The sequence below is a fragment of the Rhinopithecus bieti genome, unplaced genomic scaffold (genome assembly GCF_001698545.2).
Source record: "Rhinopithecus bieti isolate Rb0 unplaced genomic scaffold, ASM169854v2 scaffold_72445, whole genome shotgun sequence".
NCBI classification, from domain to species: Eukaryota; Metazoa; Chordata; class Mammalia; order Primates; family Cercopithecidae; genus Rhinopithecus; species Rhinopithecus bieti.
In genome coordinates this window covers 81,112-99,314 of record NW_016826793.1, presented here as the reverse complement: position 1 = coordinate 99,314, position 18,203 = coordinate 81,112, and the positions used below count along the sequence as shown (strand labels likewise).

Sequence of the window (18,203 nt, the reverse complement as noted above, 5' to 3'; positions counted from 1 at the left end):
GGAAGGACAGCTGGCAAAGGTACCCTGGGACTGGATGCTCAGGGCATCTCTGCCCATCGGCCTTTCCTTTCCTTTCATGTGGACACTGCCTGGGAATCTGTCTGGATGAACTCTTACTAGCAATGAAATCCAGTAAAGTCACAGAAAGGAAACTTGCACAAAGATAGTGACTATTCAGCTCTAGTCGGCTCTAGTACACTGTGGAGGGCTGTAGACCTCCACTGTCCTCTCCCAAAAGGCAAAGTGCCTGAGTAAAAGGAAAAGAATTGCAGGTCTGTATATAGCCAAGACTGGAGCATGTGATTCTAGGAGTCATGAGCTCAGGCTGTCTCCTTTTCTGTAACATCCCAGAGTCAGGTCACCCCAAGATGCCTCTCTGTATGACCCCCGTGCAGTGTGGGAAGAGGGTGACAAGGTTCACTGCATCTGGAAGAAAAATATGGGGTCTCCCAGTGACAATGCTGTGACCTATCCTTGATGCTGCTACTGTGGTCTCTCCTCCTGTGGGGACAAGTGGTCCTAGGGATAGAGTCCCCATGAGCCCTGAGACAGCTCACCCGGAATGACCACCACAGATGAAAGAATCACTGCTCAATCTTATTTGAGTCTATGGTGAAAAGAACACTCAGACACTACCAGGAGGGCTCAGAACCCAGCGGGGGGCTCGAAACCAGGGGTCTCAGATGCCACCAACGGGGCTCAGGACCCACCAGGAAAGCTCAGAAACTAATGGGAGCTCAGGACACCACCAGCGAGGCTCAGACAATACCAGGGCGGCTCAGACACCACCAGGGGGCGCTGAGGGCAGGCATAGGGGATCAGACACCAGTAGGGTGGGTCAGACACCACCAGGGGGTGCTCAGACACCAGGGGACGATCAGCACCAGCAGGGGGCGCTCAGGACCTGGCTCAGGAGTAGATGCGAAGTGAAGCTGATGTTTCCTTTTTCTCCTTGGTGATTCCTTGTCCTGTCCTGCAAAAGTCTTGCTCAGCAGCTGTTATTGTTTCTCCCCTGTAACTCCTTAGTTCCTCTCATCTGAAAAGGACTAACTTAGAATAGAAATCCCATTTAACTTTTCACACTTCATTTTCAGTCTCCTTCTAGAAATAATATCTCAGTAAAATGTTTATAAGAAATAATGAAGCCACAGTCCAAATGTTAGCACCATGCAAAGATTCGTATGATTTCTCCACTTTATCAGTTATGCCTTAGGAAACTCTTCCCTCAATTCACTGTCTAGTATACACTATGGCATTGTGTTTCACTTTCCTTTCATCTGTTTTACAAGGAGATAAAGCACCATTTAACGGGATGTGTCCTCTTTTTCTGGTCGACTCCCCATGGTCTCCACCTCAGATGGTTTTGCCACCATCAATAATCTGTTAATGCTTTCAATTGCCCTCACTATCCATGTGATGAAGCAATGAGTCCCTTGACTTCATCAACTTGTGTCTCCATGAGTCAGGTCACTTCTCTCCATTCTCACAAAGGACAGCCACGCTCGGACCACTGCTTCACAGCCTGCTGCAGCCTTGGGTGGTAAACCTATTAAAAAGCCCCTGCTATTTAGAAAGAATGTATATTGGAAACTTAATCCCAAATTCGATAGTGTCCAGAGGTGGGAACTTTAAGAAATGATTAGGTCATGAGGGCTCTGCCCTCATGAAGCAATTAATGCCATTATTGCCAGAGTGGGTTACTCATTGAGGGAGTAGATTAGTTACTACAGGCCTGGGTTCCTCATTAAAAGATGAATTTAGCCCCATTTCTCTCCTTCACACATGCTTTCCTGCCTCCCACATAGGTGTTACAGCAAGAAGGCCCTTGCAAGATACTAGCACCTTGATATTGGACTTCCTAGAACTGTGAGAACATAAATTTATTTCACTTATACATTAGCCAGTCTGTAGTATTCACTCATTGCACCACAAAGTGGGCTAAGACAAAGAAATCAGTATCAAGGGGTGGGGCTGTTGCTATAACAAATACCCCAAAATGTAGAAGTGGAAGTAGTAATGCACAGAGACTGGAATAATTTGGAGGATCAGACTATAAAAAGTCTACATTGCCCTGAATAGAACATGAGGGTGATTCTTTTGAGCGCTTGGAAGAAGAGAGCTGTGAGGAAATTCTGAAACTTCTTAGAGATTATTTAAGTGATGACTATTAGAATGTTGGTAGAACAGTGGACAATAAAGGCTGCTCTGATAAGGAATCAGAAGAAAAAGAAGAATAGCTTATCAGAAAATGGAGCAAAGGCCATCCTTGCTATAAAGTGGCAAAGAACGTGGCTGAATTGTGCTCATCCCTAGGCCTTTCTGTAAAGTGGAAGTTCAGAGCCATGAACAAGGATATATGGTGGAAGAAATTTGAGGCAAATCTATGGCCTCACTTCTAGCATGCACTTTAGGACTCTGTTCCCTGTGTCCAGGCACAGCACTCCTTGACTGCCCATGCTGTGGCTCAGGAGGACCTAGGTGTAGCTCAAGCCATCACTTTAATGGCACAAATCATCAACTTCCATGGCATCCAAGTGTTGCTAATTCTGCAGGTGTGCAGAATACAAGAACCACGAGGGCATGGCTTTCTCCACCTAGCTTTCAAAGAATGCTGTGGACAGCCTAAGGTCTCAGGTAGTGAGTTGTTGCAGAGATGGAGTCACCACACTGGGCCCTTAGCACAATGTCAAACAGAAATGTGGATTTGGAGGCACCACAAAGAGTTTCCAGTCAGCCTAGGAGAGCTAGAGGGATGAGAGTCCCACCTGTGAGAACAGCTGAGTGGACTGAACCCAGCAAATCCATAGCGGCAAGACTGTCAGAGGCCTTGGGTGCCCATCCCCCACCCCAGTGTGCACAAGATGCAGTCAAGGAGGATGATTTTCCAGTTTTAAGGCTTAATGTTGTTTTCCCTGTTAGATTTTGGACTAGGCTCCCCTTCTCCTTGCCTATCTCTAAGCTTTGGAATGGGAATTTCTATCCCATACCTGCTCCATCATTCACTGTATTTGAAAGTAGATAACTCGTTTTGACTTTATAGGCTCACAGATGGAAACAATTTGTATCAGGCTAAATTGTGCCTTCAGTCTCACTCATACCTGATTTAGATGAGACTTTGGACTTCATACTTTTGCACTGATGCTGAGTGAGTTAAGACTTTGTAGATAATTGGGATGGAATGAATGTAGTTTACATTGTGATAAGGACATAAATTTTGGTATTAGGAAAAGAATGCTATGGTTTAAATGTGTCACCCAAAGTTTATGATTTGGAAAAAATCTTTAATGCAACAGTGTTGAGAGGTGGGACTTTATTATGTGATTAGGTCATGAAGGCTCTGTCCTCATGAATGGATTACTGTCACTATCATGGGATTGGGCTAGTTATTACAGGATTGAGTTTCTAATAAAAGATGGTCTCCTTTCTCTCACAGACAAGTGGTCTCTTGCTTATCTTCCTGTGCTGTGAGATGACGCAGTGAGAAGGCCCTTTTCAGATGCCAGCGCCTTGATATTGGACTTCTCTGACTCAAGTACCATTAAGTATAAATTCCTTTTTTAAAAAAATTGCCCATTCTCCATGTGGTGGGCATCTGTAGTCCCAGCTACTCGGGAGGCTGAGGTAGGAGAATGGTGTGAACGTGGGAGGCGGAGCTGGCAGTGAGCGGAGATCATGCCACTGCACTCCAGCCTGGGCAACAGAGTGAGACTCTGTCACAAAAAAGAAAAAAAAAATTGCCCAGTCTCTGGTATTCTGTTATAGCAACACAAAGACAGACTGAGACTAAGCCGTTGTAACATGTGTGAGGTGATACCTCATTGTGGTTTTAATTTGCATTTCCCTGATGATTAGTGATACTGAGTGTCTTTATGTTGAGTGAAATAAGCCTAGTACAAAATAATTACTCCATGATCTCACTTATACATGTAATCTAAAAATGCTGAACTCAGAGAAGTAGAGAGGAGCATGTTGCCTACCAGGGGCTGGTGTCAGGAGGATGTGAAAGCTGAGACGTTGGTGAAAGGGTAGAGTTTTGGTTAGATAGAAGGAATTTGTTTGAAGATCTATTGCACAGCGTGGTGACCTCAGGGATGTTAATGTACTATATGTACTTGAAAACTGATAAGAGAGTATATTTTACACATTTATACCATAAAAAAAGCAGTATGTGAGGTGATGAACATGTTTATTTACTTGATTTGATGCTTTCACAATGCACGCATGTATCAAAACATCACGTTGTACCCCATAATATAATGAAATGCAATATATTTTTCCTTTTTTTTATTATACTTTAAGTTCTAGGGTACATGTGCATAATGTGCAGGTTGTTTACATATGTATACTTGTGCCATGTTGGTGTGCTGCACCCAACAACTCGTCAGCACCCATCAGTTCGTCATTTATATCAGGTATAACTCCCAATGCAATCCCTCCCCCCAAGCCCCTCCCCATGATAGGCCCTGATGTGTGATGTTCCCCTTCCCGAGTCCAAGTGATCTCATTGTTCAGTTCCCACCTATGAGTGAGAACATGCGGTGTTTGGTTTTCTGTTCTTGTGATAGTTTGCTAAGAATGATGGTTTCCAGCTGCATCCATGTCCCTACAAAGGACGCAAACTCATCCTTTTTTATGGCTGCATAGTATTCCATGGTGTATATGTGCCACATTTTCTTAATCCAGTCTGTCACAGATGGACATTTGGGTTGATTCCAAGTCTTTGCTATTGTGAATAGTGCCGCAATAAACATACGTGTGCATGTGTCTTTGTAGTAGAATAATTTATAATCCTTTGGGTATATACCCAGTAGTGGGATGGCTGGGTCATATGGTACATCTAGTTCTAGATCCTTGAGGAATTGCCATACTGTTTTCCATAATGGTTGAACTAGTTTACAATCCCACCAACAGTGTAAAAGTGTTCCTATTTCTCCACATCCTCTCCAACACCTGTTGTTTCCTGACTTTTTAATGATTGCCATTCTAACTGATGTGAGATGGTATCTCATTGTGGTTTTGATTTGCATGAAATGCAATATATTTTTCTAGTAACTCTGATGCCTCTGTTTCTTCAACAAGAGTTTCTGGAGATTGTTTTTTCCTTGGACAATGTTTCCTCTCTGCTGTATTTATACAGTTTTCCTTTCCCATGGGTTGATTTAAGACAGTGGCAATTTATTTATTCTGTATTATCTGGTGGGTTTACTGAGAAACTTACCAAATAGCCACTTGAAACCATCTGGTGCCACCATCTGAAGGACACAGATTTTCTAAGTGTAGACCGCAAGCATATTTTAACACTTTTTAAATCAAAATCGGTGTTTAAATTTTGATATTTTACAATGCCTTCTTTGATTCCCTCCCAAGATCTAACCCTTGAACGTGTAAAAAGGCCTGGGACCCATGTTACGGCTGTGCTTGGCATGACGATGTCTGCAGAAATTCCTTTGACTTTCTACATGGAGCTCAGCCTACGTATCAGTCAGTTCGCTAGGAGGTCAGAGTACTTCTCAAAGATCCTTAGTGTGTTGTTTCATTTTGAGAGGTTTCCAGCCGTCATGAGACACCTTTTGGTTTTAAAATCATCACAGACTAGTTTATGATTCCAAAAACATACCTGCTTTCTGTCCATATGTTTGCTCTGTGGCTTTTGATTTGCTAAAATGCTGTAATAACTGCAGTAAGTTCTACCATCTGGATTAATTTTCACCTCAGATGGAAGAGTGTATTTTAAGATAAAGATAAAATAGTAATAGTACATTCTCCTTGGTAATATCCAGTTCTATATTTTGAGCTATGGTCCGTCAATAAATAATGTTATGTCAGGGTCCTTAATGGAGTATCTGAACATCTAAGAAAGGTACAGAAGTTTCCCTAATTAAGATACAAACCATGGTGAACACAAGCTTGCTATGCACCCATGTCTCCTGTCTGTCTCGCTGTGCACCTGACACTCATTTTAACCTCACCAGGAACTCAGTTAACTTCCAAATCAGTTTATTGTAATGCCTCTAGGTAACTATGTGTGGCAATTTTAGCAAAAATGAATAAACAACTTCATCAGAGAATCTAATACAGAAGAAAGCAAGTGGCCCTGGGCTTGCTTTCATAAAAGCAGCATGCACCAGGCAGTTGATTCTCTTGGCTGTCGGCACTGGCACACCCAGCATGCTGTCTTCATCCCCTAAATAAACTTCATCATGCGTGGACAGGCTGGCAGCATTCCCAAGGCCATATGCAGATGCAAGGCTGACAGGTAAATGGGAAGACTGCAATTCTTCTTCTCTCCTCCTCTGAAGAATGGCCCAAGAATGCCCTCTTCAGATCCTCCCCTCTGCCGCCCTCACCAGAACTGTCCACATGTCCACAGAGAAACAAAATCCCTGACGGGAAAAACGAGGCTGGATCAACGGGACTGGCGGTTTCTCATTGAGGAAATGTGAGGTCAGCTTCTAGGGTGGGCAATTCAGAAAATTATCCAGCAGTTTTGTAATTGATGGCTATGGAAAATGAGCCGTTGGGATGACTAATGACTCACATTCCATTATTCCAAGTGAGAAACAGACATCACAGTTCGCCATAACCAAATTTTCATAACCTAAATTGATTACTTTACATTTCTTCCTACATCTTCTCTTAAGAATTTTTAACCGTGAATGTGTCTTACCTACATTCCCAGTATTTAAAACTGGGCTTTCAAGAGATTCTAGAGAATTCGAGGACTAAGAACAGTGAAACTTCTGTATGTTCAGCAGCTCCCAAAACAACACAGTATTACCCAGGGACACAGTTCTGTGCTTCAGCATAATTCAGCTTCTGTATTTCCTAACGGCTCCAATAGTGACCCTCCATTCCATCAAACATTTGGCCTTCTCTTTCTCAACATCCCCTCCATTCATAGATTCTACTCTCAGCTCTTTCTGAGTATCGTAAAAGCCAGCAGATGGACACTCCTGATCTCCTGAACATGACACCCAGCACTCTCATGTGATTGGCTCCTCTCGGCGTGGTGACTTCAAAGGCATCTCATTTAAATAATTACCATTTTTTCCCTTCTGTAACAAAGTGTTTCTTTCCATTGTGCCTTCCCATGAGCATTTTAATGTAATTTATGGTCCAGCCACAGTTTTTAATACACACAAATGCCACAACCTCTTTCTAGCCCTGGAAACCGATTAATTCTTCTCTGGGGATGAGCACACCCAGGAAACACACCCCCATTCACGTAAACACGGCCACAGCGATGACGGGTTCTTCTGTGAGGGAGAGTTTACAGCTTCCTCCCTCCAACTCCACGGGCCCTGAAGACCAAGACACGCTCTTTCACACCTGTGCAAGCTCCGGCCCAGTGACGGCCTGCTGAGGAAAGGCTTACCTGGGACTGGGTGCTGGGTTCATCTCTTCCCCTCTCCTGTCCCAAAGCAGGTCCATCACCCTGCTCAGGTCTGAAAAGGAGGGTCCAGGTTTGTCTGGCCATCCGACTTTTTCAATTTATAGAAGCTCTCCTATTACCTACTGTATTCATTTTATAGGGCTTTTTATAACAAAATACCGCATATTGAGTGGCTTACAATACAAAACCGATTTCCTCACAGTGGGGAGGATGAAAGCCTAAGATCAAGCTGCCAGCTGGTGGGTTTCCTCGGAGGTCTCGCTCCCTGGTGTGCAGACTGTGCCTTCCTGCTGTTCTGTGGTAACATGACCATCCGTCGGGGCGTGTGCACCCTCCCTCCTGCTTCCCCTTCTTATAACAACAGTCGGATTGCAGTAGGGCCCCACTCCAGAAATCTCACTTTAACTTATTCATCTCTTTAAAAGACACTCATCCAAGTATGATTTCATTCTGAAGGACCAAGGGTTGGGACTTCAACACATGAATTTAGGAGGGACACAGTCTCCCATGGCAGCCTCCTTCAGGGAGGTCAAATATCCTCCTTCTCCTCCCTGTGAAAACCCTGAAGGGGCAGGGAAAGGGCGTCCAACTGCACACTTGTAGAGGGGAAACCGGCTTCATCCGTAATCGTACATCTGTGGTAAAACGGCGGGATCCAAAGGGATGGAAGGTGGGAGCATGGGGCATTGGAAGGTGGGAGCACGGGGCATTGGAAGGCAAAGTGCCACACAACACAGCCTTCGAAACACACCACGGTCACGTTAAGTTTGAATAGAGTGACCACATTTGCCAGGAAAGGGAAATATTTACACTTTCGAGGAAATAGTAATTTGTGTTTCTGATTACGATCTGGCGTTGGATCTTCCATCCCCTCATAAGCAATGACAGAATTGGCAGAAATATGCAAAATATTTGTTCTCAGACATGAGACACCCACAGAGGGCCCCCTGTGTCCTTCCCTGAGAACTGATCGGCTCGTGCATCTGAAGAAATGACCAAAGACCAGGAGAGAACCACACAGAAGTATCAGAGGGACAGCACCTGGGCTCGTGGGGTCAGGAATAGCGTCTGCCCCCAATAGATGGACTAAGTAAAAAGTATCATAATTCGCAAGGGTTTTACACAGCACGGAAGAAAGAGTTACCCTATTTCAACTGTTGATCTTGTGAACCCAGGAACTCTGAGACAGATCTCAGTGAATTTAGCAAGTTTCCTTTGCCAGGGTTGAGGACACGCCTGTGACACGGCCTCAGGAAGTCCTGATGACAATGGCCCAGGGTGGTCGGGCACAGCTTGATTTATGCACTTCAGGGAGACGTGAGACATCAGTGAATATAAGAAGGACATGAGTTCCACCCAGAAAGGCTCAGACAACTCAAAGCAAGTCCTCCCCACTTAGGGCTTCCAGGTAGGTGAGAGACAGATGGTTGCATTCTTTTGAGTTTCTGATCTATCTCTGTGACCACAGGGACAGCTTTAAATAGACTGGGAGGCAAGTTTTCCGTGAGTGGTTCCCAGCTCGACAGGGCCCAAGATACTTTCCTTTCACAATCTGGTAACTTCAAACCAAACTTCAAAGCCAAAACAAAACAAAACACCAACAAAAAGAATAAGACGTGGTACTTATGAAGACGAGAAAACATCAGTCCACAAGGAAAGTATTGGCAGTGTCCACCTCCACATGGCAACGGACCAAGCAATGTGACCCACAGAAAGGAGCAGTATTAACCCACAGAGCGACCGAGAATAACACGCCTGATGCGAGGGCATTGAACACATCTTTGTACTTTGCAGATTCAGAAAGCAACAGAAAAGACGGACGGTGGTAAAAGAGACAGAGCCCTGCTTCCCTCTCCCTTTTCCCTTCCTGATGAATCCTCACAGCCAGGACCCTCAGCCTCATTCCGTGTGCAGCAGCTGCCATCCTCTCTGGGTCCACCCCTGCCCCGCCCTGGGACTGTTACCTCATTCCCTCCAGGAGTCCAGGTGCCCCCAGGGTGTGGTGCAGGAGCCTGCGGGGAGGTCCTTTGTTCTCTGTCAGGGTCTCCCTGGGAGGGACGCAGCCACCGCAGCTGGTTGGGGCCTGGCTTCCCCAAGGACAGGCCTTTCCTTTCCCATTCTCTTTGGATGACTATCCCTGGGCTGAGACATGAGGCCGGCAGAGGTGCGGGTCACCCTTAGGGCCCCCCTCTTGCTGCTGGGGCTCTGGGCACTCCTGGCTCTAGTCTGGTGTTCTCAAGGCCGTCCCTTGTGGCATTACGCATCCTCCGAGGTTGTGATTCCCAGGAAGGAGACGCACCGTGGCAAAGGCCTTCAGTTTCCTGGCTGGCTGTCCTACCCCTGCGTTTTGGGGGTCAAAGACACGTCGTTCACATGCGGAGAAAACACCTTCTTTGGCCCAGACATCTGCTGGTGACAACTCAGGATGACCAAGGAGCCTTGCAGGTGGATGACCCCTACATCCCTCCAGACTGCTACTACCTCGGCTACCTGGAGGAGGTGCCTCTGTCCATGGCCACCATCGACACGTGCTATGGGGGCCTCAGAGGCATCATGATGCTGGACGACCTTGCCTACGAAATCAAACCCCTCCAGGATTCCCGCAGATTTGAACATGTTGTTTCTCAGATAGTGGCCGAGTCCAACGCAACGGGGCCCACATTTAGAGATGGTGACAATGAGGAGACAGACCCCCTGTTATCTGAAGCAAATGACAGCATGAATCCCAGGTTATCTCCATCACTGTAGAGTTCTCATAGAAGTAATATAAAAGGCCACGGTCAATGTTCCAACTCATATTATCGTATATATGGCAATATTACAACGTGTTGCAAAGAGGTGGTCCAGATGTTCAGTGTCATTGACAGCATTGTTCAAAATACTGATCTGCGGTACTAGATTTATATTTTGACCATATATAATAGTCGTGACCCAGCCCCTGTGAATGACAATCGATATCATAGTGCAATGATTAACTATTTTAGAAGAACCTTTTCTGATACTTTTCGTGTTCATTCTTCCACACTACTTATTAAAGACGCACCACATGAATCTAACTATGAACCAAAAAGATATAGCTTCTGTTCACATTTAGGCCTTATACACATTGGTACTCTAGGCAGACATTATTTATTGGTAGCCGTCATAACAACCCACAAACTGATGAGAAGCTTTGGTGTGGGTTATGATTATAAATACTGCACATGTCACAGAAGGAACTCCTGCATTATGCAGCGATATCCTGGGATGACAGATGCATTCAGTAACTGTTCATATGGACATTTACAAAATTGTTTTGTAAATTCAGCGCGGTGCGTTTTCAAAGCACTCGCTCCAGTGTATAACGAAACCGTGACAATGGTTCTCTGTGGAAACCTCATCGTGGAAGGGAGGGAGGAATGTGACTGTGGCTCCTTCAAGCAGTGTTATGCCAGTCGTTGCTGCCGAAGTGACTGTCACTTCACACCGGGGAGCATCTGTCGTCTAGGAGACTGCTGTACAAACTGCAGCTTCTCCCCACCAGGGACTCTCTGCAGACCTATCCAAAATATATGTGACCTTCCAGAGTACTGTCACGGGACCACCTTGACATGCCCCCCAGACTTTTATTTGCAAGATGGAACCCCGTGCACTGAAGAAGGCTACTGCTATCATGGGAACTGCACTGACCGCAATGTGCTCTGCAAGGCGATCTTTGGTGTCAGTGCTGAGGATGCTCCTGAGGACTGCTATGACATCAATCTTGAAAGTTACCGATTCGGACATTGTACTCGAGAACGAACAGCTATCGCCTATGAGGCTTGTGTAGGAAAAGATAAGTTTTGTGGAAGACTGCAGTGTACCAACGTGACCCATCTTCCCCGGCTGCAGGAACATGTTTCATTCCATCACTCAGTGAGAGGAAGGTTTCAGTGGTTTGGATTGGATGAACACTGTGCACAGACACAGCTGATGTTGGACATGTGATAGACGGCACTCCTTGCGCTGATGGAAACTTCTGTAATAACACCCAGTGCGATGCGACTATCACTTCCCTGGGCTACGACTGTCACCCTGAGAAGTGCAGTCACAGAGGGGTCTGCAACAACAGAAGGAACTGCCATTGCCATATAGGCTGGGATCCTCCACGGTGCCTAAGAAGAGGTATTGGTGGGAGTGTCGACAGCGGGCCACCTCCAAGAAGAACACGTTCGGTCAAACAAAGCCAGCAGTCAGTGCTGTATCTGAGAGTGGTCTTTGGTGGTAATTGCACTGCTCTTTGGGACGGCCACAAATGTGCAAACTCTCAGGACCACCACCGTTAAGGAAGTGACAGTTACTGACCCAGAATAAGACTAATTCAGCCTCCCAACCCTGGTAAAGATACAGAGAATATAACAGCAAAATCTATGAAACAGGATCGGGGAAGGGATGGCAAAGCTCAAGTCCACATTTCTTGAAGTCTGCAGGAGGCACAGGGTCCTGTCTCACATCATGGGGAAATGGGAGGCGTTGGCTTCTGTCTCAGGTTCTTATAGTTCACTGATGCTCACTCTGAAATAAATCTTCAAGAACACACATTGGTCCCCTCCACATTTTCTTAGACTCTGCTGGGAGCCCAAACTTGGCCAGAGCCTCTGGCCTGGAGAGACCTAAGTGAGCAGGCAGGTCTTGACCTGAGGTCGCTGGTCCCAGAATTAACAGAAGTTACCACCAGCTCCTTACAGGGCCCATTCATGACATTTCTCCAGAAGTGAGCTCCAGAGCAGTGAGCTTCCTCATTCCCCAGGTAATCTGTCCTTCTCTAAACCCGAAGTCAGTTAAAGGTGATATAGGGCTACTCCCTGTTCCCTATCTCTTCCTCACAGGGATGCTGTGGGATTTGCAGTGAGAGGGACTTGGGTTCAAATCCTCCACCAAGCAAATCCCCCTACCTGGGGCTGAGCTCCCCGTATGTGGGAAAATGAATCCTGAGGTTGATTGCTGCCACGCAATGAATTCAGCTAGAAAATAGGTGAACGTGGCGGGCAAGCTCTCGGCATTCAGTGGTGAGTGTGAGTGGCAGCTGGCCCTCCTTCCCGGCCCCCAACATTTCCTTGAACTGAAACTGGAAAGGGAGCTGGTTAGTTCGTGATGGAGGAAGGAAACCAGGCTTGTAGCAGCCACTGGCTGCGTCTGGGTGAAAACAGGGCCTAGTTGTGGTTGGATAGTTGTGTTGTAAGTTATTGGCTAAAGGCAACATGGCAAGTGAAATGTATAAAGTCTGAATGAGATAACATTTTATTTTCAATTGAAATTCAATTTCAATTGAAATTCACAATAATTTTGACTTTTAAAACGCGAGTGCTAGACATGTCACAGAGAATGGTCAAAACGCAAAGCCCACAAACGGAAGAAATCACACTTCCCCCATACCGTCCACAGAAAACCGCTGATATTCTAGAGTAGTACTGAGGTCTAGCATTCTTCTGCACACAGCTGTGGTTCTAGCTGCCCTGCTTCCATAACATTGTTTAGAATTCCCACCCCTTTCTCCAAACACAGCTTGATATCCTTTCTCTCAACCTGCTTAGAAATTTCCTCCATTCAGCTGACACAAAAGATGCGAGCAATCCATTCCTGTGCCCCTCTCAGTGTATTTTATTATTTTGTGGGTGAATGCTAATGGACAGTTACCTGTGAGGTCAGTGAATACGATGCCCTCCTGCTGTGTGCCCTTCGGGTGTGAGGTCTTTTGCTGATAGAGCAGCAGGCCCGTCCCCCCCTTTTTGCATCTCCACCCCCCACCTCACACTCCAGCTGACCTCTCTCCTGTGGCCTGGGGTATTCCCCGGAGGCAAAGATCTCCCCTCTCTCAAGAGCCCACTCACTTGGTGCCCATGCAAGACCACCACGCTTGGCACAGCCCCACCTCATGTCAGGGCCTGTGTCCCCTTCCCCACCCCCTAAGCAGATGGGAGCGGCAGGGACACTGCTCAGGGCAGGGGGCGGAGGTATGCGTGGAAGAAAGGCAAATGTGCATTCTGTTGGAGAAATATTATAGGTAGTTTGAGCAAAAAATCTAATGCCGTGTGAACTTTTAGAATGACACATATTTTAACGAAGAACGTGACCAATCGAGTTCATGTTGAAGTCAGGTAAACACTATTTAGAGCAACAACAATATCAAAAACACAAGCCAACAGTTCACCAAGAGAAACCACGGTTAACACCATGGACATGGTCTTCCAAGAGCATCAGCACTTAAATCCTCGAAATCTGCATGCCNTTGACTTTTAAAATGCAGTGTAGACATGTCACAGAGAATGTCAAACGCAAAGCCCACAAACGGAAGAAATCACACTTCCCATACCGTCCACAGAAAACCGCTGATATTCTAGAGTAGTACTGAGGTCTAGCATTCTTCTGCACACACCTGTGGTTCTAGCTGCCCTGCTTCCATAACACTGTTTAGAATTCCCACCCCTTTCTGCAAACACAGCTTGATATCCTTTCTCTCAACCTGCTTAGAAATTTCCTCCATTCAGCCGACATTCAGATGCGAGCAATCCATTCCTGTGCCCCTCTCAGTGTATTTTATTATTTTGTGGGTGAATGCTAATGGACAGTTACCTGTGAGGTCAGTGAATACGATTTCCTCCTGCTGTGTGCCCTTCGGGTGTGAGGGGTTTTGCTGATGGAGCAGCAGGCCCGTCCCACTCATTATGCATCTCCGCCCCCACCTCACACTCCAGCTGACCTCTCCCCTGTGGCCTGGGGGGTTCCCCAGGGGGAATGACCTCCCCTTTCTCCAGGGCCCACCCACTCAGTGCCCATGCAAGACCACAAAGTTTGGCACAGCCCCACCTCGTGTCAGGGCCTGTGTCCTCTGCCCCACCCCCTAAACAGATGGGACCGGCAGGGACACTGCTCAGGGCAGGGGGCGGAGGTATGCGTGGAAGGAAGGCAAATGTGCATTCTGTTGGAGAAATATTATAGGTAGTTTGAGCAAAAAATCTAATGCCGTGTGAACTTTTAGAATGACACATATCTTAACAAAGAACGTGATCAACCGAGCTCATGTTGAAGTCAGGTAAACACTATTTAGAGCAACAACAATATCAAAAACACAAGCCAACAGTTCACCAAGAGAAACCACGATTAACCCCACGGAAATGGTCTTCCAAGGGCATCAGCACTTAAATCCTCGAAATCTGCACGTCTCAGCACCTGTTGTCTTGAGCTGCCCTCCTGTGTGTTCTAATCACTCCTAACCACGGGGCCTGCGCTGTGGGAGATCCGAGCTGTGCCAGGTGGAGGGAGCAGGACAACTGCTACCAGGTTGCTGGTGTGGATGCCGAGGCCGCCCGAGCAGGTGTAAACTCCCACCTGTGGGCCAGGGAAGAGTGCACAGGAGACATGTCCTGGGCATAGGGTGAGGGAGAGCCGTGGGGGCTCTGGGTTCTGAGGAGGGTTCTGGCCTGGCAGGGACAAGACCAACCAGCACGTGAGGTCAGGCTGGAGTCTGGACCTCTGAGGCTGTAAGGGTCATGGGCAGCTTGGCCCAAGGGGTTGTCCTGGTTCTCAGTGGGGTACTTTCAAATGTTCCTTCTTCCTCCAATCCCCCTCCTCCTCTCTTTCTGGAGTGGGTCCACTCCCAGAGTCTGCAACTCCCAAATCCTCTTTGCCAGGTCTTTGGCTTCACTCTGCATCTGTCCTGAGCATCGATCTTCCAATTCCATCCTCTTCTCTTCTGCTGTGTCTAAGCTGCTGTGAAGCCACCTGCTGTAATTTACTGTTGTATATTTAATATTGTACCATACATCTGTTCTGTTTCCTTCGTCATAAATGCTTCATTTCATGCTCAGCATCTGAGAACACAAGGCCTTGTCAGCTGTCACCTCCTTCTATTCTCTGTTTCCTTCCTCCTATCCCCATGTTTGCACATCATGTCCAGTCTCCTGCCATCCTGAATGCTTCTGATGGAAGGTCCGAAATGTCTCATGAGCATCGTGAAGATTCTTTGTAATGTGACTTTGTTCCAGGCAGGAATTCTCCCTCACCCACCCCTGGAAACCAAGTATAGGCAGATTGCATGCTCAATCAAAGACTAAGCTAACTTAACACTGGCTTTGGTTTGAAGGTTTCTCCAATCCCCAGGGCACAGGATTTCAGGGAATTCAGGTGAGAGTCTGGGTGTTACCCTTCGGGAGGTTGTAAAGTTCATTTTACCTAGTCTACACCACAGACTATGGAACCTATATATAGTTCCAATCCTTTAGAGAACTCTAATATGTATATATATAATATATGTTATGTATATGATATATAATATGTTATATATAATATATTATATGTTGTATAATATATATTATATGTTTTATATATATTTTATATATATATATGAGTTTACTAAGGAATATTAAACTCACACAATTACAAGGTCCCACAGTAGGCCACCTGCAAGCTGAGGAGCAAGGAAGCCAGTCCAATTCCCAAAGCTGAAGAACTTGAAGTCCGATGTTTGAGGGCAGGAAGCATCCAGCACAGGAGAAAGATGTAGGCTGGGAGACTAAGCCAGTCTAGTCTTTTCACGTTTTCTGCCTGCTTTATATCCTGGCCACACTGGCAGCTGATTAGATGGTGCCCACCTCGATTAAGGGTAGGTCTGCCTTTCCCAGCCCACTGGCTCAAATGTTAATCTCCTTTGGCAACACCCTCACAGACACACCCAGGATCAATCCTTTGCATGCTTCAGTCCAATCAAGTTGACACTCAGTAGTAACCATCACAAGTCCACCCCTTGTCAACTTGAGCCCACACGAATCTCCTGAGATCATACATAAGCTTCAAACAAAGACAATAATAAGGTCATAATTACACCTAATGTAATACAACTATTTTTTGTACAACCAGAAATGCACCAGTCCCCAACCCAAATGCTATTACATGAAGTTAAGAACACTTAAATGCTGATACGAAGTCAATAAATTTTATGTCACATGATAAAGGAAAAAAGAAATAAAATGAAGGAATTTTCTGAGTACAAGGGTACACATGCACAAACATGCTTTTAACAAAAGAAGGAAATACTGATGACAATTACAGTCCTCATTTCTGCAACTGACCATATAGTTGTAGCTGGTATTGATGCCTACCTTCTTCTACTACCCATTCTGTATTCCCTTTGCCTTCAGCAAGCATCACAGCAGGTCGTGGTTTTTTTCCTAGTGGAGTGACACAAACCTTCATTCCTGAAGGGTCTGGGCCATTCATAGTCCTGCCTGGATTGGGCTGTTATAGTCTCCCATCGACCTTAATGACAGGGCATGGGAATGCTAAGAGACGCCCTAATGGATCGCCTGTATTCCATACATACTCTTCCTTACCTCCATTGTGGAGTAATAGACTGATTGCATCTTGATAGTCCAGGTCAGCCACCCAGTCAACACTGCAACTCCCTTCTTAGCCTGTGGACTTAAAGGTAGGAGGGGCCCAAAGTGTCCAGGTGGCAATCTTAACTTCCAGTTTAATGGAATTGTTGTTGTGTCTCCTGACAGCAGCATTATTCCCATTGGAACTAAGACCTCTAGGCCAACAGAATGTAATGTCATGGGAACAGGAAGCAAAAATTTTGCTAGTGGATCACTGGGGGCGATGGTGAATGGTGCCACTTCCACTTCCACCCTTGACTCCCGCATCCATGAATTATGGCTATGGGAGAAACAGGACCATATATTGGATGCTGATTCAGAGCATACACGGTCTTCCGGAGAGCTTTGGCCCAGCCCTGCAAAGTATTGTCACCTAGTTGGCATTATAATTGTGACTTCGAAAGGCTATTCCATTTTCCTGTCAATCCAGCTGCTTCAGGATGATGGGGAACATGGTAAGACAAGTGAATCCCATGAGCATGAGCCTACTGCCACACTTATTCAGCCATCAAGGGAGTGCCTTGGCCAGAGGCAATGCTATGTGGAATACTGTGACAGTGGATAAGGCATTCCATGAGTCCACAGATGGTAGTCTTGGCAAAAGCATTGCATGCATATCTGATGTCAGTGTCTATTTCAGTGAGGACAAACCTCTGCCATTTCCAGGATGAAAGAGGGCCAATATAATCCAACCTGCCACCAGGTAGCTGGCTGATCACCATGAGGAATGGTGCCTTTTGGGTAGAGACACAGAACCAAACCATATCATGCCACCCCAGCCCCTCTCCAATCTCATGTTCTCTTTGCGTTTCAAAACCAATCATGCCTTCCCAACAGTACCCAAACTTCTTAACTCATTTCAGCATTAACTCAAAAGTCCAAGTCCAAAGTCATATTGGAGACAAGGCAAGTCCCTTCCATCTATGAACCTGTAAAATGAGAAAGAAGTCAGTTACTTCCAAGAAACAATGGGGGTAGAGACATTAGATAAATGCTCCCATTTCAGATGGGAGAAATGGACCAAAATAAAGGGGCTACAGGTCACATGCAAGCCCAAAATCCAGTGGGGCAGTCATTAAATCTTAAAGCTCCAAAATAATCTCCTTTGACTCCATTTCTCACATTCAGGGCATGCTAATGCCAAGTGGGGGCTCCCACAACCTTGGGAAGCTCTCACTCTGTGGCTTTGCAGGCTTTGCAGCTCTGATCCTGTGGCTACTCTCATGGGCAGCCCTCCTGGCTGCTCTCATTGAGTGCCTGCAGCTTTTCCTGGTGCACAGTGCAAGCTGTTAATGGATCTACCATTCCGGGGTCTGAAGGATGGTGGCCCTCTTCTCACAGCCCCATTAGTCACTGCCTCAGTGGGGACTCTGTGTGGGGGCTCCAACCCCACATTTCCCTTCTGCGCTGCCCTGGCA

At 46.2% G+C, this 18,203-nt stretch overlaps 1 protein-coding gene across 1 annotated transcript; it reads left to right on the top strand.

Annotated features, from left to right (window-relative positions):
- The first annotated feature begins 9,404 nt into the window (after window positions 1-9,404).
- Window positions 9,405-11,936, top strand: LOC108523135 (disintegrin and metalloproteinase domain-containing protein 21-like). Its single transcript, XM_017863671.1, is given in 4 exon segments — window positions 9,405-9,729; window positions 9,732-11,324; window positions 11,327-11,633; window positions 11,635-11,936. Coding segments are annotated over 4 exon segments (2,178 nt in total). The 5' UTR covers window positions 9,405-9,542; the 3' UTR covers window positions 11,726-11,936.
- The last annotated feature ends 6,267 nt before the right edge of the window (window positions 11,937-18,203 follow it).